This window comes from Arvicola amphibius, chromosome 4, assembly GCF_903992535.2.
Source record: "Arvicola amphibius chromosome 4, mArvAmp1.2, whole genome shotgun sequence".
Lineage (NCBI taxonomy): Eukaryota > Metazoa > Chordata > Mammalia > Rodentia > Cricetidae > Arvicola > Arvicola amphibius.
In genome coordinates this window covers 93059256-93087172 of record NC_052050.1, presented here as the reverse complement: position 1 = coordinate 93087172, position 27917 = coordinate 93059256, and the positions used below count along the sequence as shown (strand labels likewise).

The 27917-nt window shown below is 50.6% G+C and overlaps 1 protein-coding gene across 1 annotated transcript; it reads right to left on the bottom strand.

Moving 5' to 3' along the window:
• Window positions 1-1868: 1868 nt before the first annotated feature.
• C4H16orf96 (chromosome 4 C16orf96 homolog) lies at window positions 1869-27917 on the bottom strand. Its single transcript, XM_038325469.1, has 17 exons — window positions 27498-27917; window positions 19939-20043; window positions 17841-17921; window positions 17584-17670; window positions 16636-17443; window positions 15997-16605; window positions 15118-15203; window positions 14701-14811; window positions 12734-12808; window positions 10912-11076; window positions 8872-8990; window positions 8368-8430; window positions 6285-6377; window positions 5160-5328; window positions 4876-4969; window positions 2745-2825; window positions 1869-2080 (listed from the first exon to the last, which is right to left on the bottom strand). The coding sequence occupies exons 1-17, from the start codon at window positions 27915-27917 to the stop codon at window positions 1869-1871; spliced, it is 3378 nt and encodes a 1125-aa protein (XP_038181397.1).

Sequence of the window (27917 nt, the reverse complement as noted above, 5' to 3'; positions counted from 1 at the left end):
CTGTGAAGTGAGGTGGAACTCTCAGCAGTAGAACAGAGAAAGGATATAAACAAGGCCCTGAGGGAGTGAGGTTAAGAGGAAAGAGAAATAGACGGGTAGAAGGAATAACCCAGTTTGAGAGTAGGGGAGTGGCTGCACTTGCACCCTACTTTATGCCCCAAGACTCATCACTATCGCCACAGGAAGATGGGACCTCAGGGTGCGCTGTTCTTCCACCAAGTACATGGGCTGTGAACCTGCTAGGCTCAGAATAGGTTTGCAGTACTCCAGCCTTGGAAGGTACTTCACAGTCCTGGACTACTCCAAGGGTGCTATAGCAGTCTCTGTGGATTAGTTAGGACATAAATATAAGTGAGCCGGGCATGGCAGCTCATACCTTTAATCCCAGTACTTGGAAGGAAGAGGTAGGCAGATTGCCGTGAGTTCGAGCCAGCTTGGTCTACAAAGAGAGTTTCAGGACAGCCAGGGCTACACAGAGAAACCCTGTCTCAAAAGAAAAAAAGTAAGTAAATAGTTAATTAATTCAAGGGCTGGAGATGTAGCTCAGTTGCTAGAGTACATGCCAAAGTCCTTGGTTTGATTCCCAGTACTGCAGAAACTGGGTAGCAGCACATTCCTGTAATCCAACACTCAGGTGGTAGACACTCAGAAGATCAAGGTCATCCTCAGCTAGAGAGTGAAGGCAAAGCCGGCCTAGGATACATGAGACCCTGTCTCAAAAATAAACAGATCAAAGAGATGGCTCAACAAGAGTGCTTGCTGCATATAAGCATGAGTTCAAATCCCTAGAACCCATGTAAAAAGCTGGGTCTGGGCTTGCACATACCTATAACCCCAGCCGTGGAGGATGGGGACAGAGATAGAGAGGGTCACTGACTTGCTGGCTACCAGCCTAGCTGCATGTTCAGTGAGGGAGTAAGATGGAGAGGGCGGGGCTGGAGAGAGATCTCAGAGGTTAAGAGCACTGGCTGCTCTTCTAGAGGTCCTGAGTTCAGTACCAAGCAACCACATGATGGCTCACAACCATCTGTAATGAGATCTGGCGCCCTCCTCTGGCGTGTGGGCATACATGGAGGCAAATGTTATTATGCTTAATAAATCTTTAAAAAAAAAAAAAGATAAAGCAGGACATTCAGCATCTTCCTCTGACCTTAGCACACACACAGGGGCAACACCCCCTCTCCCCGCACCACACACACACACCACCCTACACCTTCTCACACACAAGTAAAAGCCATGATAATGGTCACAGGAAATAAAAAATAGCGCATGGTGAAATTTGCTTCCCATGGGAACTATTGGCTTCTACGGAAGATTCAAGGAGGCAGAGGCCAATCCTGACGACATCTTAGCAAAATGCCAAGGAGAGGGATTTTTGGTTTTGTTGTTTGACACAGGGTCTCTTATATCTCAGGCTGTCCATGAAAACACTGTGTAGCTGAGAGTGGCCTTGGCCAGGTCCTCTTGCCATTCCATCTGAAGTGCTGGTTTTGCCAGTGTATACCACCATACCAGCTTCTCTGGTGCTAGGGGTGTCAAACTCGGAGGTGCATGCTAGGCAAGCACTCTGCCAACCCAATGGGGCTGTTTTAAGACCACTTTGTGCTGTAGAGGGAATTACTTAAGAAATTCAGTTGACGCTATGAAAACTTTCACTCAAAAGCTGTGTTATTCATGAAAATGTTGGCCAGGGATTGTGTGGTTTGTGTTTTAGGTACAGTTAAACGCTGAGTTTGTGTGGGTCCCCTGTGCAGACCCTTCCCTCTATATCCGGGGTCCCTGCACCCTTTCCTGAGTCTGGTCCAGGGCCCCACTCTCTTCCTTAGAGTGAAGGGGACCCCATGGTAGTTGGGTTACAGGCTTGTGTCTCACAGCTGGGTGTGCTCCTCTGCAATCTGGGTGCTGGCTAGGGAATCCAGCCGCAGAGATCTCAAGTGCCTGGTGGGTCCAGGGGCCTCCTGTGGGTCCCTTGGGATCAGTGGCGGTAGCTGTGGCACTGGTGGCAGGGATGGCGGCCGAGCCACCGTTGTGGCAGAATGTAGAGTGGTGCCAGAGCTGATGCTGGTGCGGGGGCCTAGGGCTGGAGATGAAGCAGGAGAAACACATGCTGTGTTTAGCATTTCTGGAAGCTGCTGGCCTGATGGAGTTCTCCCCCCAGGGAACAGACTGGAGATGCATTGTAACCCATGGCCAGGCTGTCCACTGCACCTCCTCTGGTCCTGGTCCTGAACTTCCAAGGGTGACTAAGACACATAACTCCAAACATGGGCGCTAGAATAGAATGGTGCACCTGGGGGATAGGGGCTTGGAGTTGGGGCTCAGGTGTCTGGACTGAGCCTCAACCACGTTGTCTCTGGAAAGGACAAACAGCACCAGTCTGTTGAACCAAGAGCCAGAAGAGGCAGAGAGGAGGAAGTGCTCTGTGAAGGTCCTCTGGAGGTCCAGAGACAGGAACCAGGGAAGCTCAAGGGCCCAGTTCTCTCAGACAAGAAGCTCAGGGCTGTAAATGGCCTCCTTTATCCAACCTCTGCAGATGGGGGGGGGCGCCCTCTGGGGACAAGAACCAAACAAGAAACTCCCCTGAGGGGAGTGTAGAAGTCCAGAACCGCTAGTGGCCAGAGAGCAAATGGCTGCCAGGATGTGGATGAGCAGGCCAGAGCTGGAGAGGTGAGTGGAGAGGGGCGGGGGAAGGACCAGGAGAAGCTGGAGATCTGCCAGAATCCCAAGGGAGGTCAGGTACTCACGGGGGTAGCCTGGAGCAAGTAAGGATCCGGCGCGCACGCGATCGCTCAGGTTTTGAACTGAAGGACAGGAAACCTTCACAGCTGAGGAGAAAAGATCTGACTAGCTGGGGCCCATCCAGAGTTCTGGCTCCTGCATCAGGCCAGACTGTTCACTCTGGTGAGATCCAAGCGAGGTAAAACTGTTGAGCTCCTCACAATTCAAGTTCTGCTTTATTCTGTGGTTCTTGGGAATACACTACCCGCTGAGAGAAAAGCCCCGCCTCAACCCCTGCCGAAGGGCTTCAGCGATGGAGATGGATTGTCTCCCCGCTGGTCTAGTCTCCTCTCCTGAGACTGCTCCACACCAGGAGGACCTCCCTTGTGTGTTTGTGAAATGCCCCACCTGGTTGCTATAGGTAAGGGTTCTGGAGGCCCTGGCGTAGGTGGTGTTCATCAAACAATAACCCCTGCCGTCATGCTTCAGTGATCCCTGAGGCCCAGCTGAGTCCCCTCCCATCCTGCGTTGGGGTTGCTGAGCAGTCACATCCTGCTGGGCAAAGGGCATGGGAGATGCTGTTCTGCCTGAGAGGGAGCTGCATGATGGAGTCCTAAACGGTATTTTCTGTGGAACTTACAGATGTGACCTACTGGAGCAAAAGACCTTTGCAGGTGTGATTTCAGGTCCTAGATTACACTAAGCCTGAAGTCCAGTGATAAGTGTCTTCATGAGAATCCGAAGAGAAGGAACTGGAGGAGAAGGAGGCGGCAGTAGCCGCCATGACAGCCGGAGTGATCAGGCCCCTGCCAAGAGGCGCCAGCTGCCGCAGGAGCTGGCTGGGGCCTGGAGAGACTTCGGACAGCTCTGAGTACAGCTCTGCCTGTCCTGTGACTTAGGGTCCTGTAGCTCTGACAGCTGCTGGGGGTGTGGCCTCAGCCTAGTGCATGGCAGGCTCGGTGCTCTGGTCCATAGGCAGCCCATGGAATTCCTAAGGGTTAGATGCCCTGGGATCTTGTATCACTCCTGATGTAAGCGCTGCAGTTCCTTGGCAGGGGCAAGCTTTAGACACATCCTTCCTAGAGGAAAGCATCCCCATGCGTGTACAGAGAAGCTCCGTTTTTGTATTATTTTATTACACACCCAGTGATGAAACTAAGAATTTTGGGGTCCCAGACACCAGAATAACCACAGCAATCGATTCAAAATGCACAAAGATTGGAGTCTCTGGCTGCTCTGACCCTGGGCCTCCTGGGTCTGGGTCTGGCCATGGTGATTTACCCTTACCTAGTTTCTATGCTCCAGGTAGACTCACCCTCCCGAAGTTGTACCCAGCCTACCACAAGGGCCTTTGAACCTGCTCTTGCTCCACTCAGACCACACTCCTCCCTCTCCTCCGCTAACTCACTCCTGTATCTTCTTCAGAAGTGTTCAGGGCACTGTCTAATCGGTCCCCCATGGACCAGCTTTGCCTGGCACAGCTCTCAGCACCAGCGCGGCATCCCTCCCTAGGCCAGCCTTTGCCGGTGTCCAGCTGTCCTATGGCTGGGCCTTCAGCTTAGCTCTTCATTCCTTTTCCAGTACTAGTAAAGGAACCCAGGCCCTTGCATTTATGAACTCTGTCACTGGGCTATATACCTTTTGTCCCAAGAGACCCCAACTTTTGTGCATTTTGAAAAGGTCAGTTGGAGCATTTTTGTTTATTTTGCTTTGTTTCCATAGCTCTGACTGTTCTGGAACATCATCTGTAGACCAGGCTGGCCATGAACTCAGAGACCCACCTGCGAGGCCAGCCTGGTCTACAGAGTGAGTTCCAGGACAGCCAGGGTTATACAAAGAAATCCTGACTCAAAACAAAATAAAACAAATGAACAAAAACCAAAAGGTGTGTTCCACCATGGATGGCTGGTTCAGGTTAGTTGTTTATCTCTGTCTGTCACTAGGGATTCTTCCCTTCTGTTGCGTGCTTTTAGGCCATGCCCACCCACCCACCCGGTGAGATACCAAGCACATAGTGGGGACTCTACTCTTGGAAGTGACTGTGAGGGCTTCTCAGCCAGGGGCAGCACCAGCCCTGAGTCCACCTGCATTCCCCCGTCCTGGCCAGCAGAACCAGACCTCAGGGTAGGAACCCCAGGAAGCACCGAAGCTCCTCACCTGCCAGGTCCTTCTCCCCAGTCCGAGTCCCAAACTGGGTGTTCATTCGGCCTCTGTACAGGACCCCATCCACTCCCAGGATGTCCACCTCAGCCTGTGGGATGGCCCAGGTCCCAAGTCAGGGACTCCATTGCCACCCCTTTCTCTTGATGCACACAGACACCCAGAGCCAGGACATGGCCTCAAGGTGCCCTCAGTTCAGGGCTTCATCCCACACTTGGGGCTGGGAATGCTGGGAATGCTGGCGCCCAGCCTCTGTGACAGGAGGGCAGATCCAGACTCACCGTGTCATAGTCCATTATCTCAGGGTCCCCGTAAGGGTAGACTGTTGACAGGTCATTTGGCTTGTGCTTGAAGGTGGTCCCATTTCGGGGTCCATCTCCCCAGTCCTTCTGGGATCCCAGACCCTCATGGACTCCAAAGTTGTGGAAATGCAGCTGGTGCTGTTGTTCCCTGGACAGGGCAGAGGTCAGCAGCCACATGGTGAACCCTCATGGAGGAGCCCTGCACAGGCCTCAAAGAAGTTGGGTGGTACAGCAGGCAGGCCTGGAGCTTGGTGAGTGCAGACATGGACAATTCTAGGAGGGAAATAGCCCATACTTCCATCTCTAACCAATGGGCTCCAGTCATCAGACATAGGGGCTTAGGTGAGCCAGCACAAGTCATTCATCCTTCCCCTTGCAGTGATTAATGCTCAGCTGTTCATTCCCCCACCTCTGGCCCACCCCTGGCCAGAAGCTCACACAGACTGGGCCCTGGAGGGACCCCTGGAACCCAGGAATGAGGGAAATGAAGAGGAGGTCCAGGTAGCCAGCTAGGTTGAGGGAGGAAAATGATGGCAGGTAAGGCCCCCAGTCACTCCCTAGCCATAGTGTGGTTGTGGGCAGGTCACATTGTCTCAGCTATGAAGTGGGGTGAAATTGGAGTACATTTCCAAAGGAAGCCATATGACCCAACAAGACCTCAGCAAGGGCTCCCAGAGGATCCTCAATTACCTACCAGGAAACAAGCACATTAGTTAATACTGTATTCCAAGGATTATAAGACCTAACAAGGAGCCCTCCATTCGTTCAGCTGGAGGTTGAACCCAGGGCCTGTGCATGCTAGACAAACTGTCGCTGAGCTATATCCCCGGCCTTGTTCTGTTTGTTTTGAGGCAAGTTTTCCCTCTGTAGCCTAGGAAGATCTTAAGATCCTTTTACCTCAGTCTCCTGAGTAACTAGCATACTATGCCTCCGTTACAAGATCCTCCTGAGTTCCAGCCCACAGCAGATGCCAAACGCAAATGTTGGCTCCTCTCCTCCCCTGCCCTCTGTGTACTTATCAGCCACACCACAACCCCAGATGGGCATCCCTGTTGGCATGGGGTCTTGGGCCTCCCTGGGAATGGGGGTGGTCATGGCCCTCACCTTATCAGCTGCCGTTGCAGATACTCGAAGCTGTTGGCGCTGGCTGGCCTCATTTGTGACAGCCCATGGGTGTTGCGGATGGTGATGAGCTGTCTGTGGAGGCAGAGGGGACCAGGGCTGTGGGAGGTGAATGCCCAGCAGAGGGCGCCAGGCTCCCAGGCCTGGAGAGAGGAAGCCTAGGACTTTCAGGCGGCTCACAGCCTGAAGCCCACGTCCAAAGCTTGCAGCTGACAGTTGGGAGAAGAAACACTGTTCAGAATCTAAAGTGAAAACCAAGCCAGTGGTGGTGATGCACACTTGTAATCCCAACACTTGGCAGTCTGAGGCAGGACGATAGCAAGTTCAAAGTCATCCTGTACCATTAGTACATACTTCATTCAAGGCTAAGGCTACCTTGGACTAGTGTGTGTGTGTGTGTGTGTGTGTGTGTGTGTGTGTGTGCGCGCGCGCGCGCGTGCACGCCTTTCTCCAGTAATAAGTAAGTAAGTAGATAGATAGATAGATAGATAGATAGATAGATAGATAGATAGTAGTAAAAAACCAAAGGAGGGAAATCCTAGAGATTTGTTACAGATAGGGGTTTGCCAGGAGCTATGGGCACAAGGAGGGGACACACTGCTTGGAAGGGCCATGGCAAAGGACTCAGGCACATGTGGGGTCTGCACATCACGGACACACCAACTGTGGGAGCTCCCTTCAAGTGGCTAAGGTAATGTATGTCTGTGGATTTTGCCTCCATAATCCAAAACAGCCTTCCAAGGAGCTGGGCCCACTCCACCCTCCCTCTGTGTAACGCTCACATACATGCAGACATGTTTGTTCCTGTGTGGACGGTACGCTGTATTGAAACATGTTCAGTGAGACATACTGATCTGCATGTTATAAAGTAAAGGAAGGCACAAAGAAACAAGCTCCCTAACAGGGACCAACTCTGACATTCATATCCTTCCAATATTATGTCCATGTTTGTGTAATTTCTTTAAAGAAAGTGAGAAAATCACATGCACATGGTCTGATTTCCTTTATCATTCTTTCAAGCCATTAATATTCTTCCACAGCCATGCTATCCAGTATAGTAGCCGGTGGCTACAAGTGGCTAACAAAATTCAGATAAGATTTACCACCCAGGGATTCTTGGTCACATTAATCCTTAGCAAATGTGCACGGTCACGATCATAGAGATCAGCAGCCCGGGATAGACTCCCGTCTAGGAGCATACAGAGTCACTATGTGACCCAGTGTCTCTCCTAGCCATGGAGAACTGGCACTCAAACACACACCCATGTTCACTAGTCACCTAGTCACACCAGCTTAGAGACATCCCAAATGCCCACCAGCTGACGAATGGATACACAGAGGGCCTTCTCCTCCTACAATGGAATCATACGGAGTTGTAACGAAGGAGTGAAACACTGATTTCTGCTACAATGTGGAGGAATCTCATTAATCCCAGTCAGGAAGCCAGACACCAAAGGTCACATATTGTACAGTCCCATTTACAGAAAACATCTGGAAAAGACAAATCCAATGGCTTCCTAGGCTACAGGGAAGTGGCAATGAGAAGTGACTGCCAATGGGACAGGGGATGCCTTTGGGGGATTGAGCAGTGTGCTAGAATTGACGAGAGGCAACAACTGCAGAATTACTGGCCACAGGACCATGCCATTTACAATGATAACAAAGTAAGAGCAAGGAGCTAGAACTAAAGATGTGCACCCGAAATCCCATCACTGGGATGGTGACACAGGAGGACTGCAAGTTCTGAGGCCAGCCTGGACTACATAGCAAGACTGTCTCCACAAAGATTAATAAAGTCAGAAATAACAAATTCCTGCCTTCCCTCCGCGATCCCTCTAACCTTTTCTTTTTTGTGTTTCTAACTCGGTGTGGTAAAGGTGAGAGAGCTCTACTCCCCCTTTGAGGGAGCCACTAAGGGAGGACAGTCTATAGTGGCTATAGAATGGTGTGGAAGGATGTGTAGGTAGGTGTGTGCCTTTGCATCTGGAACAGCTGTATGTGCTGGAGTTCTGCAGAGCCGAGTCACGATGTATATAGGAGAGTGCCCCCTGGTGGTGGTACTCACGGGCCGGTCATCATCTCTACTGGCCGGTCACAGGAGATGCACTTCACCCGCTCGAACAGTTTCCTGGAGGACAAGGTCAGTAGTCAAGGATTCGCAGGTTCCAGGGCTTGGGGTGGGGTGAACTTAAGGTCTCCCAAACCCTTTTGTCAGTGCCTGAGGCCCCAGGACAGAGCGCTGTGGTTTCCCACCTCATGCAGGCCCAAGAATTGCACATCAGCATCAGTTCCTGCAATAGTGAAGCCACCTTTAGAGGAGGGACATACAGGGCACTTGATGGCAAGCCTCTCTGTCCGGGGGCAGGGTCACATACCCTGACTCAGGCTCTAGTTAGACCTACCAATTCGGTGGGCCTGTCCTGGTTTCCCTTCCCTCTCTGAGCCTCGGTTTCCTCATTTGGTGGATGCTCTCTACTGTGTCACACCCTCCTTGACCCCTCCCCATGGCCACGGTCTAGAATTCTAGGCATCCGTCTCTCAGCCAGAGTATCCGTATAAGCACCCTCACTTCTTAAAGCCTGCGGCACTGTCGGGATCGAATCGCAGGCCTTCTATGAGGAGCTTCCGAACGATCTTCCAGACCTCCTCTATGTCCTTCTTCAGGCCGTTGAGGTCACTGTGGACCAGCTGCCAGTCACAGGGAAGAAAGAAGTCCCACCAGTTAGCTGACCCCCAGCAACCTGTAGAGTCCCACAAAGAATGAGATAAAGCAGCTCGAGAAAGGCAGAACCATTCAGTTCACGCCTTTGTGGGTGCTGTTGGCATAGGGGACTTGCAAATAAGACTCCCAGTAGCCGTTATGAGAAATGCCACCAGCTCCTGCGTGACCAGAGGCTGGAAAGACGTTTCTCCGGGGAACCCTGTGTCCTGACCTGGGTCACAGATATGTATGGAGGGTTTGCATATAAAGTGGACAATTGCTTTAGTGTACTCATAAAGTTATGTAACCATCACAATCAAATTTACTATTATTACTTTAAACTTTCTTTTGAGACAGGGTCTCTCTACAGAGCCCTGACTGTCCTGGAACTCGAACTCACAGATCCATCTGCCTCTGTCTCCCAAGTGCTGGGATTAAAGGCGTGCACCACTATGCCCAGCAAACTTATTTATTTATGTTTGTTTTTTGAGACAGCGTTGCTCTGTGTAGCCCTGGCCATCCTGAAACTTGCTCTGTAGGCCAGGCTGGTCTCAAACTGGCATGTGCCACCACTGCCTGGCAATTTATTTATTTATTTATCTATCTATCTATCTATCTATCTATCTATTTATTTATTTATTTATTTATTTATTTATTTGAGCCAGTACCTCACTGCGTAGCTGAGTCTGGCCTGGAAGTCACAATCTTCCCATCTTAGCATCAGAAGAGCTGAAATGGCAGCCTTACACCTCCACACCTGACTTCATAACCTATTTTAGAACATCTACATCACTCTCCCACCCACCCCAAAAAACTATTTCCATTTACCCCTATTTCCTCCCAAATCCCCAGCCCCTGGCAACCAACAACCTGCTCTCTGTCCTCAGGATTTGTCTATCTGGATCCCTTTTCCTTTTCCCTATAAGACAGGGTCTTGCTATATTACCTTGGCTGACCTACAGACTCACTGTAGCCCAAGCTGGACTTGAACTTGTGGACCTCCTGAGTGCTCGGATTCCAGCTGTGCACCGCCCCACCCCCATCCCTGGGAACAGCGAGTTATGTGATAATTCCTACTCGGGTCACATTGTCAGTCCAGCTTTAGATTCATTCCGTTCCACTGAAGCAAGAGAAACACAGGCCAGCTATTCTGCAGAATGCTATGGCGTTGTGGCTTTGCAGTGATTTGTGTCCTTTCTTTGAGCAATTTGTCTCTGCAAAGATGGTGCCCCATCTGCTTGGCTCACTGCTTACCCAGCAAGGAGCATAAATGATGAATGGATCAATCTCCAGCTTACAGAAGGAAAGCTGAAGCCTATTTGAGATGCAAACCAAGAGTACCTGATTCTAAACGCGCCACCCCGTTAAAAGAGCCATGGAGCACGCTGGGACTGCCCGTCTGCATTCCCTAGACGTGGCATACCGGGGCAGTCACTGACAGATGAACAAATGACTGGCATGGTCCTTTCTGCAGGAAGCCTCCTCACCCCAACCTGTTAGTTGGGGTGCTTGCACCGCCCCGAGAGTTCCGGAAGTCAACCTCCAAATGGCTCCAGATACGGCTGGGACTCAGGGTCCACTTGAATAATGAAGAGGATGATGTGGAAATGATGGGAGTTTCACTGCACATTCTTTTTGTTGCCTTGGGTTACTTGGTGTGTGCGATGGGCAAGTGGCTGCAATGTTATGAGGCCCTTAAGTGGCCCCAAGAAGGAGTCGGTTTGCCAACAGCAGCTTCACCTGGCTCATTCAGGTGGAACAATGGGAATGGCATACCTCACTCTGACTTGGGAAGTCATAGGTCCCGAGCCACCTAGTAAGCTGCTTCCAAGGTCTTGCTCTTTAAAAACCAGCAGCATTTGCTCCTTGAGGCTGCTAAGCTCTGGGGCAAGTTGTTGCGTAGCTCACCTTAGTGTTTAGGTCCTTCCTGAGGTGCTTCAGCGACTTCTTCCAGTCCCCCTCATAGGTTGTGATCTTCAAGAGCATGCTCTGAATCATCTCGTTCAGCTCCATCGCCGCCACCTCCAGGTCCACCCGGTTTGCCTTGCTTGCCAGGGCATCCTTGTCAGCTTTCTAGGCAGAGGGGGTTCAGGTCAGCAAGACTACTGGGGTGGGAGACTCCTGATCCCTGGGGTCAGCTTTTCTAGTTGAAGACCATGAATGTGCAGCCTTGGCTTTAAGTTCAGTGGTGGTGTCTACACTGGCTCAAACACAGCTGTGGGAAACAGGAAAGTTGACTGTGATTTTTATTTTATGTCTATTTTTTTTTGTTTTTTTCAAGACAGGGTTTCCCTGTAGTTTCTAGAAATAGCTCTTGTAGACCAGGCTGGCTCGAACTCAGAGATCCGCCTGCCTCTGCCTCCCGAGTGCTGGGATTAAAGGCGTGCACCACCACCGCCCGGCCTTATGTCTATTTTTTAAACACAGTCTCATGTACACCGTGGGATACAGGCTGGCCTTGTATCCCATGGTCAAGGATGACCTTGAATTTCTGAGCCTTCTGCTTCTAGTAGTGAGGTTATGGGTTCATGCCACTGTGCTGTGCTGAGGACTGACCCTAGGGCTTCATGCACACTAGGAAGGCACTCAGCCAACTGAGGGGCATCCATCCAAGGCCTGATGCCTGCTTCTTTGTTTTATTTTGTTTTTTGAGACAGGATCTCACTAGTAGCCCTGGCTGTCCTGGAACTTACTATGTAGATCAAGCTGCCCTCAAACTCTGAGATCCACCTGCTTCTGCCTCCCGAGTACTGGCCTTAAAGGTGTGCACCACTACTGCCCAGGTATGTTTTTTTTGAGACAGGGTCTCTCTGAGAAACAGTCCTGGCTGTCCTGGAACTCACTCTGCAGACCAGGTTGGCCTCAAACTCACTGAGATCTGTCTGCCTCTGCCTCCCAAATGCTGAGATTAAAGGCATGCGCCACCACTAGTCGGCTGATTTTTAAAATAATAATATCACTAATCTCCAGTCATGGGAAAGAGGAGTGGGTAGGTAACTTTTGAGGTCTCCCAGATTTCCTGAATGAATAGAGGCAGAGGGAGTGCTAGCTGCTGCCTTTGCTGGGTGATTCTGACTCTGACTGCCAAATAAGAGGCAGGGGATGAACAGTGGGAGGCAGGGGATGAACAGGGTGTGGGAGGCACAGGATGAACAGTGGGAGGCAGGGGATGAACAGGGTGTGGGAGGCACAGGATGAACAGTGGGAGGCAGGGGATGAACAGGGTGTGGGAGGCACAGGATGAACAGTGGGAGGCAGGGGATGAACAGGGTGTGGGAGGCACGGGATGAACAGTGGGAGGCAGGGGATGAACAGGGTGTGGGAGGCACGGGATGAACAGTGGGAGGCAGGGGATGAACAGGGTGTGGGAGGCACGGGATGAACAGTGGGAGGCAGGGGATGAACAGGGTGTGGGAGGCACGGGATGAACAGTGGGAGGCAGGGGATGAACAGGGTGTGGGAGGTACGGGATGAACAGTGGGAGGCAGGGGATGAACAGGGTGTGGGAGGCACGGGATGAACAGTGGGAGGCAGGGATGAACAGGGTGTGGGAGGCACGGGATGAACAGTGGGAGGCGGGATGAACAGGGTGTGGGAGGCACGGGATGAACAGTGGGAGGCAGGGGATGAACAGGGTGTGGGAGGCACGGGATGAACAGTGGGAGGCAGGGGATGAACAGGGTGTGGGAGGCACAGGATGAACAGTGGGAGGCAGAGGAACTCAGCTTACTTCTCTCAGCTCCTGGTCCATCGTAGTTTTATCAGCTTTAATCTGATCCAGCCTTTGGATTTCAGCCTTGAGGGTCTAAGGGCAAAGTATAGGCAGGTCAGCCTTTGCTGTGGCCTTGAGGGTCACATTTATTTCGTGCCTCCAATTTTGCCATACCCTAGGAAGGGAACTGAGGCCATGTGGGTAAGGAGCAGGTGGCTGGGTTAGAGCTCCTGCTTGCAGGCAACTGGGACAGAAGAGAAGCCACAGAGACTAGGGACAAACTAACCCTAGTCTCCCTTGTCACTAGAGGTCAATCCAAGGAAGCACAAAGCAGTGCTAGCCATGCAGTTCCCTGGATGTTTAATCTAGTCCACCTCATCTAATCTGAGGTGGGGTCCCAGCATCCTCTGACGTCAGCAGGCCATACATTATACCCAAGGTTTAGAGAGGAACCCTTAACTCCCATCACCTAACTTCATGAACTCCTGTTGGTGCTGGCCTATCTCCACTTAATAAACACCCCCAAGACCAGACGGTGGTGGCACACATCTTTAATCCCAGCCATCAAGAGGCAGAGGCAGGAGGATCTCTGTGAGTTCAAGGCCAGCCTGGTCTACAGAGCAAGTTCCAGGACAGCAAGTGCTGTTACACAAAGAAACTCTGTCTCAAAACAAATAAACAAACAAACAAACAACGAATAAATAAATTCCCCCTTGACAGGAGCAGCAGCTTGCCTGCTTGGGAAGTGCCTCCCCGGTCTCCAGAGGCTTGGGTCACTTTTCCTCCCAAGCCAAAGGGACTTCTCTCCTCACATCTGGTCTCCCTCACCCATCAGAAAAACTCCCAATTTAGCTGCCCTGATGAGAACTGCACTCTACAGCCTGCCTTGCATTTATATCTACTGGGATATAAATGGAGGCCAGCGGGTGTGGTGAGCCTTCTTCACCCTCTGCCCTAGTTTCTAAGCAGTGGAATTTGGTTCCGGGCATGCTAGGCAAGCGCTTGCTACCTCACACCTAGCTCCATCCTTAACCCTGCAGGAGGAAGAACTGGTTCAGGGGAAAAGTTATGAACATAACTATTGCTACAAGAAATCCTCTTATTAAAAAAAAGAAATCCTCTTTTTCAAAAAAAATAGAAGAAGAAGGCCAGGTGGTGGTGGTACACATCTTAGCACTCAGGAGGCAGAGGTAGGCAGATAACCATGAGTTTGAGGCCAGCCTGATCTACAAAGCGACTTCCAGGACAGGTTCCAAAGCTACAGGGAAACAGTGTCTCAAAAAAGAAAAGAAAAGAAAAGAAAGAAAGCCTCTTATACATACACTGATCTCTTTGACAAATGTCACTCAGCCTTACAAAGGTCCTCAAGGATGTACACTGTCCAGGTCTTTTGTGTGTGGGATTTTAGAAAAGATTTATGTGTATGAATGTTTTACTTAAATGTTTGTATGGGTACCACGTACATGCCTGGTGCTCATGGAATCAAGAAGAGGGCACTGAATGCCCTGAAACTGGAGTTAACAGGTAATTTTAAGCTGTCACATGTAGGCTGGGAAGGAAACCCAGGTCCCCTGCAGGAGTCACAGTGTTCCTAACCACTGGACCATCTCTCCAGTCCTTGGGATTTATTTTTTCTTTTTCTCTCCTTTTCTTTTCTTTTCTTTCTTTTTCTTTCTTTCTTTCTTCCTTCCCTTTCTTTGTTTTTTCAAGACAGGGTTTCTCTGTATAGTCGTGGGTGCCCGAGAACTCACTCTGTAGACTAAGCTGGCCCCAAACTCACAGAGATTCACCTGCCTCTACCTCCTGAGTGCTGGGATTAAAGGTGTGCACCACTGCCTGATGATTGAAGTGTACTTTGTGCAGAGTAAAATGTCATCTGTTTCCCTTGCATTTAGTGGACCCCACTATAAACCATTTGGGGACGGTCTCATCATCTCAAGGAGGAATTCTCCTGTGCCTCCCTCTTGATCCTCAGACCTCCTAACCTTGAAGTCATCTATGCGAATCTGGAGCTTTTCCACCGTCCTGTCCAGCACCATGTAGTGACTCTTCATTGTCTCAATCTGGTGGCCCCAAACTCTCTCAAGTTCTTCTTCCTAAATGGGAAAGACAGTGACATCCAAGGTTCTGCTTCCGATGTTGCCAAAATAGGAGGGTCCTAAGGTCAGGAGAGATATCAGGCCTGTGCACACCAGGCTGGCCTCTGCCGGCACATGAAACACTTATTGACGGGGGACAACAGAGCCACCTGCCCAAGGACTCCGCATGGGTGCTGTTGATGCCACCCCACCTACTTCTGCAGGTCCCTTTCCAGCAACAACAGAGCTTGATTGGAAGGGTGACAGTCAAGAGGTGGGTCCCTAACTCAAGGCAAGCCACCATCTTCTGCCCATGACACTAACCTGTAGCCTGGCTTTCTGGAGGTTACAAATCTTTTCCTCCAGCACATTCATTGTGTTGCCAATCTTGCCAGGGGCTCCAAAGTTAGCTGAAAGTAAAAAGAGGGAGCGACCGCTAAGAGGAATGTTGGAGGGACACGGAGTGAGAGCTCCCATGCATATGCTGTGTCCCAAAGAAATCCAGTGAGCCTGGGGGGACTTCAAAAGGATGGTAGATTTTCTGATACAGTTTCTACAAAAACTCACAAAAGAACATATGAACCAAGCATGGTGGCACATACCTTTAATCCCACCACTTAGGAAGCAGAGGCAGGCAGGTCAATCTCTGTGAGTTCAAAGCCAGCCTGGTCTACATAGTGAGTTCCAGGACAGCCAGGGCTATTTCTCAAAAAGAAGAAAAAGAAAAGAAGGAGGAGGAGGAGAAGGAGGAGGGGGGGGGGGGAGAAGGGGGAGGAGGAGGGGGGGCTGGAGAGATGGCTCAGCGGTTAAAAGCATTGCCTGCTTTTTCAAAAGTCCTGAGTTCAATTCCCAGCAACCACATGGTGGCTCACAAACATCTGTAATGAGGTCTGTTGCCCTCTTCTGGCCTGCAGGCATACATGTATACAGAATATTATATACATAATAAATAAATAATATAAAAAAAGAAGAAAGAAGAACTAAACATGGTGCTGTATACTTGGAATTCCAGCACTCAGCGAATGGAGCTGGGGGGGGGATGTTTACTATAAAAAGAGTAGATTATTAAGAGGCTAGTAGTGCTTAAGCCAAAGGAACAGGTGGCTAAAGTTTGAATGAAGATCTTGTTGAGAAAGCCCAAGGAGCCAGACTACAGGGAGGGCCTGAGCCTCTGCTGCCCTCCCCGGGGTTGACCAGGCCTACCCAGGTAATTTAAGCGCTGGTGCAGGATGGTCGACAGATGGTCAAACTCTTCTTTGAGGGAATCATGCCTAATAGGCATCTGGGCTATGTGACTCATGGAGTACTGGACAGCCTTCTTCTTCTCCTCAGGGCTCTCAGCCTGCAAGGCAGTTATCATGGCCTGGGACAGGACTGATCTGGGTGCCATGGGGGGAAGAATTGATGATATGAGCTCTTCAGGCAAGTCTTCTAGCTCATCGTCACTGAAGGGTATGAAGTCGATGGCCCCATGGCTAGATCCTGCACCCAGGAAATCTGCGGAGGCCCCTAAAGCCCCAGCCTCTGCCGAAGTCGAGGCTAAAGAAGCCATTCGGGCTGCAGGAACATCTCTGACTGCCCTGACAGCAGCTTTGGCTGCACGGGCAGCTGTGTTTGCTGCTGATGCATAGGCTGCAGCAGTTGCTGCAGCTATCGCAATAGCGGACTTCAGCTTCTTTAGGGCCGACGGAGGGCCCTTAGGGTGTGCTGCTTTGGTCATGTCTTTCTGGGACCCATCTTTGTGGACCATGGCCTTGGGAATTGTGTCTTGGGAAGCCCCATCTTTTGGGGCTCTCTCACGGGGGGCCCCATCTTTGTGGGTTCTGTGCTTGGGAGCTCCACCCTTGGTGACTCTGTGATGGGGCACCCTATCCTTGTGAATCCCATCCTGGGGAGCCTCTTCCTTGGGAAACTCCTCCTGGGGAGCCCCTTCCTTGGGAATACCAGTTTGGGGAGCCCCTTCCTTGGGGATACCAGCTTGAGGAGCCCCTTCCTTGGGAACAGCATCCTGAGGAGCCCCATCTTTAGGGATCGCTTCATGATGCATATCGACGTAATCATATTCGGATTCCTCCCCTCTTTCTTCAACGTCTGAAAGACGGTGGGCTCCTGCTTTAGGAACCTGGTGTCGTGGCCACAGCTGAGGCCATTGTGGTCCAGGTTCCAAGCCTGGGAAAGGAGCCCTGTACATCTGGCCCTGAGGGTCAAGTGGACCTAGGCTAGGCTGGAAGAAACCCATATTCAACATAGGCCAAGCATTAGCCCCAGGCCAGCCTCTTGGTGGTAAGGGCCATGCGCCTGAGGGAGCCAGTCCAGGTCTAGACCAAGAGGTTGGGATGAAACCAGGACCAGGCCTCCCACTGGGCCCTGGTACATGTCCAGGGCCAATTATAGACCCAGACTGAGACACGGAGACCTGAGCATGCTCTACCCCCTGGGGGGCGCTAAACTCAGCAGCCTGGGTGAAGGCATCCTCTTCAAGGCCTTCCGCAGATTTAAAATGCAGGATGGTCTGCAAAGGGGTGGCTCTGTGGGTGGGGTGTGAGACATCAGTCCGGCCACCACCATCCTCAGCAGGCCCCAAGGTAGATTCTGGAAGAGAGGTCACGCTCTGCCATGTGTTGGACGGTCCCAATTCCAGCTTAGGTTCCTGTAGGGGAAGGGGCTAAGTTGACTGTCTGGTTTCATGACCCCTTATCCTCCTCCTCTTCCTCCTCCTCTTCCTCCTCCTCTTCCTCTTCCTCTTCCTCTTCCTCTTCCTCCTCCTCCTCCTCCTCCTCCTCCACTCACCAGAGTGAACATGGCCTCATGGAGACCACTCCAGAGCACCATGTCCTCAGGTTGGGGAACAGCATGAACCTTGTTCTGGAGGGTAACCTGTGCGGTGGGGAGGAGAATGAGTGTGAGCTAGGGTTGGGCTGTGGGGGTGGGGGTGGATATTGCTAACATGAGTTCTTGCTCTCTGAAACCCTTTCCAGGCTGTGCTGTTCCCCACAACTATTCCAGCCCCAGAGCCTAGGGCAAGAAACAGAATACCAGGATCTCACCACTTCCCGCTGCAGGGCCCCCAACTTCCGGTTCTGTGTTTTCAAGTCTTCACAGACAAGCTCCATTCTTTCTGGGTTCACCTGCCAGGAACCATAATCTGAGGCTGGGGTACCGGTTCTGGTCTCAGCCTGGCTGCTTCTCACCATATTAGGTGAGTGAGTTTGGAATGACTGGATTTTCCAAGCAAAGAAAAGGATTCCATAGATTAAAAAAAAAAAAGTTTGGGAAGTGCTGGGCTAAACACCTTCAACAATTTCTGAGCTTGAGCTTTTCAGAACATTGAAAGAGTAGATCATTAAGAGTCTTAGCTGGGTGGTGCTGCCACAAACCTTTAATCCCAGCACTCAGGAGACAGAGGCAGGGAATCTCTATGAGTTCAAGGCCAGCCTGGTCTACTGAGTGAGTTCCAGAACAGTCAGGGCTACACAGAAAAGCCCTGTCTCAAACAAACAAACAAAACAAAAGAATCTTGAAGAGGAGAGCTGGCAGCGTGACCCAGGTGGTGAAGTACTTGACAAGCGTCTATGAGACCCAAGGATTATCCCCAGCGTGCATAAAACCAAGAGTGACTATGTATCCTGCAATCTTAGCACTGTGCTGTGGAGCAGGAAGCCCTAAGTCACTCTCTACTACCTATTGGGCTGGAGGCCAGGCAACTAGAGACCTGTTCCAGAGCCTGCAAAGGTGGGCCAAGAAGGAATTGTCGCTCAGACAGACTTGCCCCAAGGTGTCCTTTCTAGTTGTCCGGTCTGGTTTTGTGTGTCAACTCGATACGAGCTAGGGTCATCAAAGGAAGGAGGAAATGCCTCCTTGAGATCCAGCTGTAAGACATTTTCTCATTTCATGATCAATGGGGGAAGGCCCAGGTCATAGTGGGTAGTGTCTTCCCTGGCTGGGCTTCTGCTCCTAGGTTCTATAAGAAAGCAGACTGAACAAGCCATGGGGAACAAGCCAGTAACAGTTCCCCTCCATGGCCTCTGCATCAGCTCCTGCCTCCAGGATCTTGTCCTGCTTGAGTTCCTGTCCTGCCTTCCTTTGGTGATGAACAGCAATGCTGAAGTGTAAGCCTAATAAACCCTTTCCTCCCCGGCCTGTTTTTTGGTCATGGTCTTTCATCACAGCAATAGAAACCGGAACAAAGACACTCATGTTTCATGGTCCTGCTTCTTGACCCAGCTCCAGATCAGCCTGAGACTCAAATGCTACATTAAAACCACACTGTTTGGGGTCCGTGGCTCCACCTCAGCCACTTTGCTGGCCTGGAAGTGAAGGCCTGGTTCCTGAATCCAGTTTGATTTCTTCAGCTACAGTCTGGATGCTGTTGCCTCTTGCCCCAGGGATTCTGTGCTACTCTGTGGTTGGCTAGGGTACATTTAGGCTGATGGATGGAGTTACATAAGAACTGTGTGTCTGTGCTGGTTCTTCCTGCTTTTTAGCGTGGAGCGAGCTTGCAATGAGAGGAAAGCTAGTGACAATGAGTTCTGGAGTTGCTAACTCTTGGACAACCTGAAACCTCCCAGCACTTACATGGTGGCTGACAACTGTCTGGATCTCCAGGTCTAGGGGATCTGACCCCCTCTTCTGGCCTCTGCAGGCACCAGATATACACGCGGTGCATAAGCCATGCAGGCAGGCAAAACACCCGTACACATAAAATTTAAAAACAAACCATATTTAAGCACTTTAGAAAGTAAAACAAGGGCTGGAGAGGTGGCTCAGGGGTTAAAAGCATTGACTGCTCTTCCAAAGGTCAATTCTCAACAACAACATGGTGGCTCACTTCCATCTGTAGTGAAAGGTAGTGCCCTTTTCTAGCCTAAAGCATATGCAGGCAGAAGACTGTATACTTATTAAATAAATCTTTTTTTAAAAAAGAAAGTAAAACAATAAATTCTATGGTTTATCCTAAGTCAAGATGAATTGGTACTACAGAAGGTTCAGGACAGAGGACAGGACAAATGGCTGGGGAGAGTTAAACCCTTCTCGTCTATTTATGGTCATGTTCCCTAATGACAGGCCTAGAATTTTCCTTACTGCCCTAGCCCCTGGAGGTCTAACCAGCATACCAAGTGAGGATAAGGGTGGAGGGATGGCTACCTTTTCAAATATGTACTTTACCACGTCCACATCCTTCTGGAGGGTTTCAACAGTGTTCTTAAATACATGGAGATCAGTGAGCAGGTCCTGCAGGGTCTTCATGATCTAAACAGGGAAAAGGGGGAAACCCTGGAATCGGTGTGAGGGATAAATCACATCAGAAGTTCTCTATGACAGCTATCTAAGGGATCCTCTTGGTTCTCGAAAGAATTAAGATGAATGTACCCACAGACCAGCAAAGGACATGAAGACATCAGTGCTTCAAGTGCGTGCGGGTGCGTGCATGCATGCATGTATGCGTGCGTGTGATACATATTGCCATGATGGTCTTGAGAGAAACAGCACAAGCAACGAGTCCTTGGAGGATCAGAAGCAGGGGAGATGGAACTAGATTTGCATATTTATTTATTTTTATTTAAAATTGCCTATTGACTGACTGACTGACTGTTGGAGGCACAGTCTCACTGCATAGCCCAGGCTAGCCTGGAACTTCCTATACAGCCCATACTGTCCTAGAAATCTCCTGCCTCTGCCTCCCAAGTCCTGTGAATTCACATTTTCAAAGATCTGGCTGACGCTGGTTGGTGACAGAGGAAGGCGGTACTAGCAAGGTAACCTCTGGAACAGAACTCATGTTTGATGTATGATCCCAGCATATGATCATAGCTCAGCTCACAATAATTGGGACTGTGTCTGTGACTTTATAGGTTTTAATTTGTCCACTCTAAGATGGGTGTGAAGGAAAAAATGATAATGTGTATAGATGTCCCAATGTAGAACTAACACTTAGCAAATAGCAGAACGGTACAAGCCAGCACCTACAGCAATACTAAGGGCAAATGTATGGAACTTTGCATTGAAAGGTGGAGAGTGAGCCAGGTGGTGGTGGCACACGCTTTTAATCCCAGCATTCAGGAGGGAGAGGCAGACAGATCTTTGTGAGTTCAAGATCAGCCTGGTCTACAGAGTTCTAGGACAGCCAGGGGTATACAGAGAGACCCTGTCTTGGAAAAAAGGAAGGAAGGAAGGAAGGAAGGAAGGAAGGAAGGAAGGAAGGAAGGAAGGAAAAGACGACTCAGATACCTGCTGTCTAAGGACACTTATTGTGTGTGTGTTCATGTATGTAGGTGTATCTCTGTGTAGGCCAGAGATCAACCTGGGTGTGGTTCCTCAGTTACCATCCATCTTATTTTTTGAAGCAGGTTCCTTGGTCACTCTAGGTTGACTGGCCAGCAGGTCCTCCTGACTGCATCTCCAGCCCTGGAATTACAGGCAGATGCCATGCCTAGCTTTTTTTACATGGATACCAGGGGTAGAACTTATATCCTTGTGCTGTGTGGCAAATACATTACCAACAGGGGCATCTCACCAGCCCAAGAGACTGTGCTTCTTTTTCTTCCTTTCCTGCTTTCTTTCTGTCTTTCAGCCCAAAAGCACTGCCTCCCCTCTTCCTTTCTTTGAGAGGCAGTCTTGTTATGTAGTCCAGGCTGACCTGAAGCTTGAACTCCTTTGCCTCAGTCTCAGGAATGCTAAGTTTCCAGGCACAAGACATATTTCAAAGGCATAAATAAGTTGGAAATAAAAGAACAGGGAAAGATACTCTCTGAAAGCAGTGACTGAGTGTGCCAATAGCAAACACGTTAACACTTGCTGGATGCAGGCACAGAGCTCACAGCGGCGTTTGCTGTAGCTGACTGACAGTGATGGTATCACTAAACAAACATGTCAAGGCAGTGGCTTCGTCTTCCTTCTTAAGACACTGATATGGCAGTAGTGTTGGCTCATGACCACAATCTTCAAAATCAGGAGGTAGAGCCAGAAGGGCCATCCTCAGCTACATAAGAAGTTTGAGACCAGCCTGGGCTACACAAGACTCTCTCAAAATTAGCTAGCTGCTGGTCATGGTGGTGTATGCATACATAGAAAGACCCTGTCTCAGAAAACAAACAGCCAGGTGGTGGTGGCTGCACCTTTAATCCCAGCACTCAGGAGGCAGAGGCAGGTGGATCTCTGTGTGTTTGAGTCCAGCCTGGTCTACAGAGCGAGTTCAGGACAGCCAGGGTTACGCAGAGAGACTCTGACTCCAAAAACCAAAGAGTTACTGCTAACTCTGTTCAAAGTGCCAATGCTGTGATTGGATGGGTTTTGAAGTCCTCATCTACCGCGGTGGGGAAGCGTTCTCCAGAAGGCCCCGTGTGTGATATGTAAAGCCCACTGTCTGTTGATCCCTCTGTCCTGTCTGCCTTCCAGCCACTCAGGGGCCAAACATGTCAGGCGGGAATAACTCCCCCCCCCCCCCCAACAAACACAGCTAACTGCCAGCTAACCTCAAATCCCAGCACCAGGAGGTAGGGGGATCAGGAGGGTAAGACCATCCTCAACTCATAGCAAGTTTGAGGACAGCCTTGGCTACATGAGACCCTATCTCAAAAACAAACAACAATAAGCATGCCCCCTCCCCCCAAAAATTATCTGGAAAAGATGGAAGAATCTTTGAGCTGCCCCCAAGTGAAGGCCACAGGTGAAAGTCAGGTTCTGTTCCTGTCTGTGGGTCTGTTCAGTGGCTCAGCCTACTGCCTCGCCTGCACAGGCTGCGCCCTGGATCTAGGAGAGCAGGTACCTCAGGGGAAAGCGTCACAGTCTTCCTCTGCCCCGAGGACTGAGAGGGAGCTGAGTTCAGGGAACCTAACCAGCCTGGAGCAGACACTAGAAGCAGAGCTGTCCAGTCTGTGACTGCTCCCTGTCCCTTTAAGAGGTACACTAAGGAGCTCCAAAGCACACGCAGGCTGACACAGCCATATCCAGAGCCGCGGGGAATGGCAATGACATCCCTTCCTAAGGAAACTGGAGAATGGACGTAGGACAGGTGACAACAGAGTCCAAAGTGTCTCTGTCCCCACAACAGCTCCGACCCTTTCTCTAAACCAACACCTGTAAGCAGCGCTGTACAACCCCAATCCAAGTTAATCAAAATCATTTTAATTTGCATTATATACATCAGCTGTGCTTTGGTTGGAGGAGGAGAAGGATAGGGAGTTTGGAACAAAATATTTTTTGGAGGCAGGGTTTCTCTGCATAGCCCTGGATGTCCTGGAACTCACTCTGTAGACCAGGTTAGCTTCAAACTCATAGAGATCTGCCTGCCTCTGCCTCTGGAACAATCTTAATATCAAAGAGCTAATGCCGTTCTTCATTTTCTCCTATAAGGTCAGGTGCCAGACTGTCTAAGAAACCAAGGTTTCAGCCAGACAGGGACCAACAAAGGCAGCTTTCCCGGGAGGTGAGAAATGGAGGGTGTGTGTCAGGGAGGGGCCTGCAATTTGGAGGAATTCTGCTAGAGGGCGCTAGTGCACGGGCGGCGGTGGTACGTGCCCTGGCTGGTTAAGCTGACGACAGACTGGGTTACAGTCTGGAAAGAAGGCTGAGGTTGCCATGGAAAATCAGTTTTCTTCTTTCTTTTTCTTTTCTTTCCCTCCCTCCCCTCGCCCTTCATTTCTCCTTTCCTTCCTCCCTCTCTTCCTGAGACTGGGGTCTGGCTATCTACCTACAGCTGGCCTGGAACCTGATCTGTAGACCAAACTGAACTTGAAGTTGAGGTAATCCTTGTTCCTCTCTAGTTCTCCAGTTACAGGCCTCTTACACAGCCTGAGTCCAGGTTTTCTTTTCTTTTCTTTTCTTTTCTTTTCTTTTTTCTTTCTTTCTTTCTTTCTTTCTCTCCCTCCCTTTCTTTCTTTCTTTCCTTCTTTCTTGCTACCTTCCTTCCTTCCTTCTCTTTTGTTTGTTTTTTGCTTTTGTTTTTCAAGACAGGGTTACTTTGTGTAACTGGGTTGAATCTCACTCTGTCTTGAACTGGTCTTGAACTCACAAAAATCCACCTACCTCTGCCTCCTATGTGCTGGGATTAAAGATATGCGCCATCACTGCCCAGAAAGCCTAGGTTTTCTGATTCAGCAGCCCCCACTTGGGTCAGTGGGCACCTGCTGTGTCTGGAGGTGTCTTCAGCTGCAATAAGCAGGTAGTACTTCTGGTTTCTGGTGTCTATGGGTGCCACTCAGCATCCTCCAATGCACAGGACAGCACTAAGCCACAAAGAATGATCCTACCCACATTGTCTATAGCACTGGGGTAGAAAAGCCCTACAGTCTAACTCTGATTAATAATGGACCCTCCCGGCCTCTTGGCCACTGTGGAGCAGAAGCCCTGTGGTGTGTCGGTCCGTGTTAGCTTCCCAGGCACCATTTGCCCTGTCTGGAGTAGGTACTGAGAGCTGCCGTCTTTCCTTGTACCCTTCAAGGGTTAACTACCAAGCGGAACAGTAACCCAACTAGCCCCCAAGAAAGGGGGTGGAAGGGTCAGTGGAGGTGACTCTCAGCATCTCTGTGATGTCCAGCCTGGCATCCTCACAGCCTGGTGTGTGCACACACTTAGCAAAGCAGCTCTCCTTGTTCTTGCACCAGCTACCATGGCAACCTCTTTCAATGGGTCACTGTGGTAACCCTGAACAACTTCAATCAGGCTGGGTCCAAGGCAGTCTGCGCTAATGACTGGGACATTCCTTATTGGTACAAACAGTCCTCCGAGGGTTTCGGTGGCAGGTCTGAACCTGTCCACGAGACCTCTCCAGAGCTGGACAGGTGAACTTGCTCAGCTACTCTGGCACTTGAGGATTCTAGAAGCCTTTATTCACCGAGCCAAAAGACCACGGAGGCAGGCTGTGGCTAGCACTTCTGACATCTGTATCCACACCCAGGCCAGGCCACCAGGGACAGCCTGATCTCGAGCAGTGTTGTCTTGGAGCCTAACAAGGCTGCTGCTGGCCCAGGGACGCCTGCTCTGTTCTGTTCCTGCACACATGTCTCTTTTTTACCCTTTTGCATAATTTAAGGATATTTTGTTCCTTGAAAAGAAAAATCCTCTCTCTGTTAGCAGTCACTCGTCAGGCCACTTCTTCCTAGAAGCCACTCTCTGGACTTGCCTCTTCTAGAGACTTTATAGAAATGGTCTCTCATAGCTTGTCTCTGCAGCCCCTTCCTTCTGCAGGATGACTGGCACTCCTTCCTGCATTGCTGCCATCTTTTGCCCGGTGTCAGATCTGGCTGTGCTGGCTGGATAAGGCTCCTGCTCCCTCCAGTGCTCCACACACTCAAGCACCCCCCCCCACACACACACACCCTGTGTTCCTGCAGGACCCCAGGGCTTCCTGACTCACTGTGATTGTATCCACCAGTTTTCCCGTGCAGGCTAAATCTCTGAGTGATAGCAATGGTGGTGAGTACAGGCTGGGCACCTGGACTGTGGCACGGTATGATTTCGAGGGAGTGAGAAACCTTTTCGGTTTGAAATGGGCACTCACATGGCCCAGGCTGATTGTGGACTCTGTTTACTAAGGATGACCTGGAACCCCAGCTCCTCTTCCCACGTCACTCAAGGATTCTGCCTCCGTACCTGGTTTATGTGGTGCTAGGATAGAACCCAGGCCTCACGCATGCTAGGCAAGGACTCTATCAACTGAGCTGTATCTTCAGGCTCGGTTGATGTGAATTCCAACTACAGTCCTGGGATGAGAAAACATCCATCCCCAGTGATCAAGCCCCTCCCTTTCCCCCCCAAACAGAAAGGGCTGGAGTTATTCCCCAGCCCCGTGCCCTCCTGCCTGCTCACCCTGCCAGCTTTCACTGGCTTCTCTATCTTGACCTGTAACGACCTCATATCTCTGTAATGACCTCATTTGCTCGGTTAACCTGTGCCTCCTCTTCTCCATCTGGAAACTAGAACTAATGAGCTCATGCCTCATCGCTAGCTGCAGAGCTGAGAGGTGCAGCAGAGGCAGAGTGGGGTTCGCGGGGTACACAGTGAGCACTCAGTTTTCCTGGACAGGGAGCAAAGGGGCAGGTGGATAAAGCAATGGGACAGTGTGAGGCCCCAGAAAGGCAGGAGACGGGACACTGAGATGGTAGGTAGGGCATGGTGTTGCCTTGATCCTCTCTCCAGACACCAGCATTGAAGAGTTCTCTCCCACAGCCCCCGTGGCCGACGCCCAGTCTAGGCTCTCATCTGACTGAGTCTTGCTAGGAAACTGGAGGAGGCTCTAGTGATACTGACCACACCGGGGGTGGGAAGAGCCCTTCCTGCGTCTGAACCCTCCCATTGTTGACAGTTATTCTGCACGTCTCTCTGGCATTGGGCTTTTCTAGCCATCAGGCTTCACAGACCAGCGGAGCATAGAAGAAAAGTGTTCCCAGTGCCCGGTATGGCTTCACTCCCAGTCCTGACCTGGCACCTTACACCTGGCCCTCACAAACGTCACCTTGCCCAGCTGGCACACACTTTTAATCCCAGCACTCCAGAGGCAGAACCAGGTGAATCTCTGTGAGTTCGAGGCCAGTCTGGTCTTCAGAGAGAGTTCCAGGACAATCAGAGCTACGCAGAGAAATCCTGTCTCGAAAAGCCAAAAAACTGGGGCTGGAGAGATGGCTCAGAGGTTAAGAGCATTGCCTGCTCTACCAAAGGTCCTGAGTTCAATTCCCAGCAACCACATGGTGACTCACAACCATCTGGCATGCGGGCATACACACATATACAGAATATTGTATACATAATAAATATTTTTAAAAAAGAAAGAAAAGACAAAAGCTAAAACAAAAACTTTGTGTGTTTTCCATGATGGTGTGTGTGTGTGTGTGTGTGTGTGTGTGTACACATGTACTGTGCATTATGGGGGTCAAAGGTCATCCTCAGATGTTACCTCTTCTACCACCTGTTTGAGGCAGAGTCTCATTACTGGTCTGTATGACAGAATAGCTGGCCCTTGATTGCTGAGTGTTTTCCTGTCTTTACCTCCCATCTCATTGTAGTTGAATTGGAATTGGGCTTAGAAAGACGTCTCAGCGATTAAGAACGCTACTGTCCTTACAGAGGTCCTAAGTTCTTTTCCCAGCACTAGGGGAATCTGACGACACCTTCTCTTCTCCAGGGGTACCTTCACACATGTGTACACAAACAAACACACCATCAGTCACACATACAGACGAGAGGGTGGGAGAGAGAGAGAGGAGAGAGAGGGGATTTAAAACGAGAGCTAGCTGGGTCTGTCTTTTCCATTGTTGGGGTCTGAACCCCTCCTCATGCTTACAGAGCAAGCATTTTACTCATCGAGCATCTTTACAGCCCAAATTAGCCAATGTAAGTAAACATCTTAGCGGCTCTGACCCCACAGGTAAAGTTCAACATTCATCACTCTGACAGCGGTTCAAACGCCTCCACAGCTCCAGAATCCAGCCCCATATCCACCAAGTTACCATGCCCTGTGGCTCCTGGAAATTGCCGGTCAGCCTTCTGGGCATGTGCAACAGTGGAGTCCATTCTCTATTGTGTTGTCTGCTGTGTATGGCTTCTCTCCTCAGCTCCCAACTAAGGATCTGGGCTTCTGCCCGACCCCAAGCTTTCACCTGGCTCCGTGGGCTCGCTATCAGTGAAGGCACCCCATCACCAAGGAGGGAGGGGACAAGATGTCTAGGAGCAGAGGCGCGGTCTAGAGCCCTTCTCCGGGAGGGAGTTACCGTCGCCAAGGCTTCCTCGTTGCCCTCCACCCTCTTCACGAGCTTGATCATGTTCCACAGGTCCTCGGCGGGCCGGTTGGCCCCGTAGCTAGCCTCCAGCAGCTGTGTGGTAGAGGGCATGCCCTTCATGGACGATATCTGACTCTCTATCTTGTTGATGCGGTCCACCACATGGTCGAAGACGTTGCTGAGCCTCTTCATGGGGTTGAGGATGGGCTGGGCATCTCCCTCCGTGGGCATAAACACCACCTGTGAGGTCTGGAGGAAATCCTCTTCTCCTGACAGGACCTTCTTGAGCCCAGCGATTTGGATGTGATCCAGGATGCCCTGAATCAGGAGGTGAAGGGCCTTGAAGTTCACCACTCCACACTGAGGTATGGCTATGTTGGCCAGCTCAGCGAACGTGACCGAGAAGCTCAT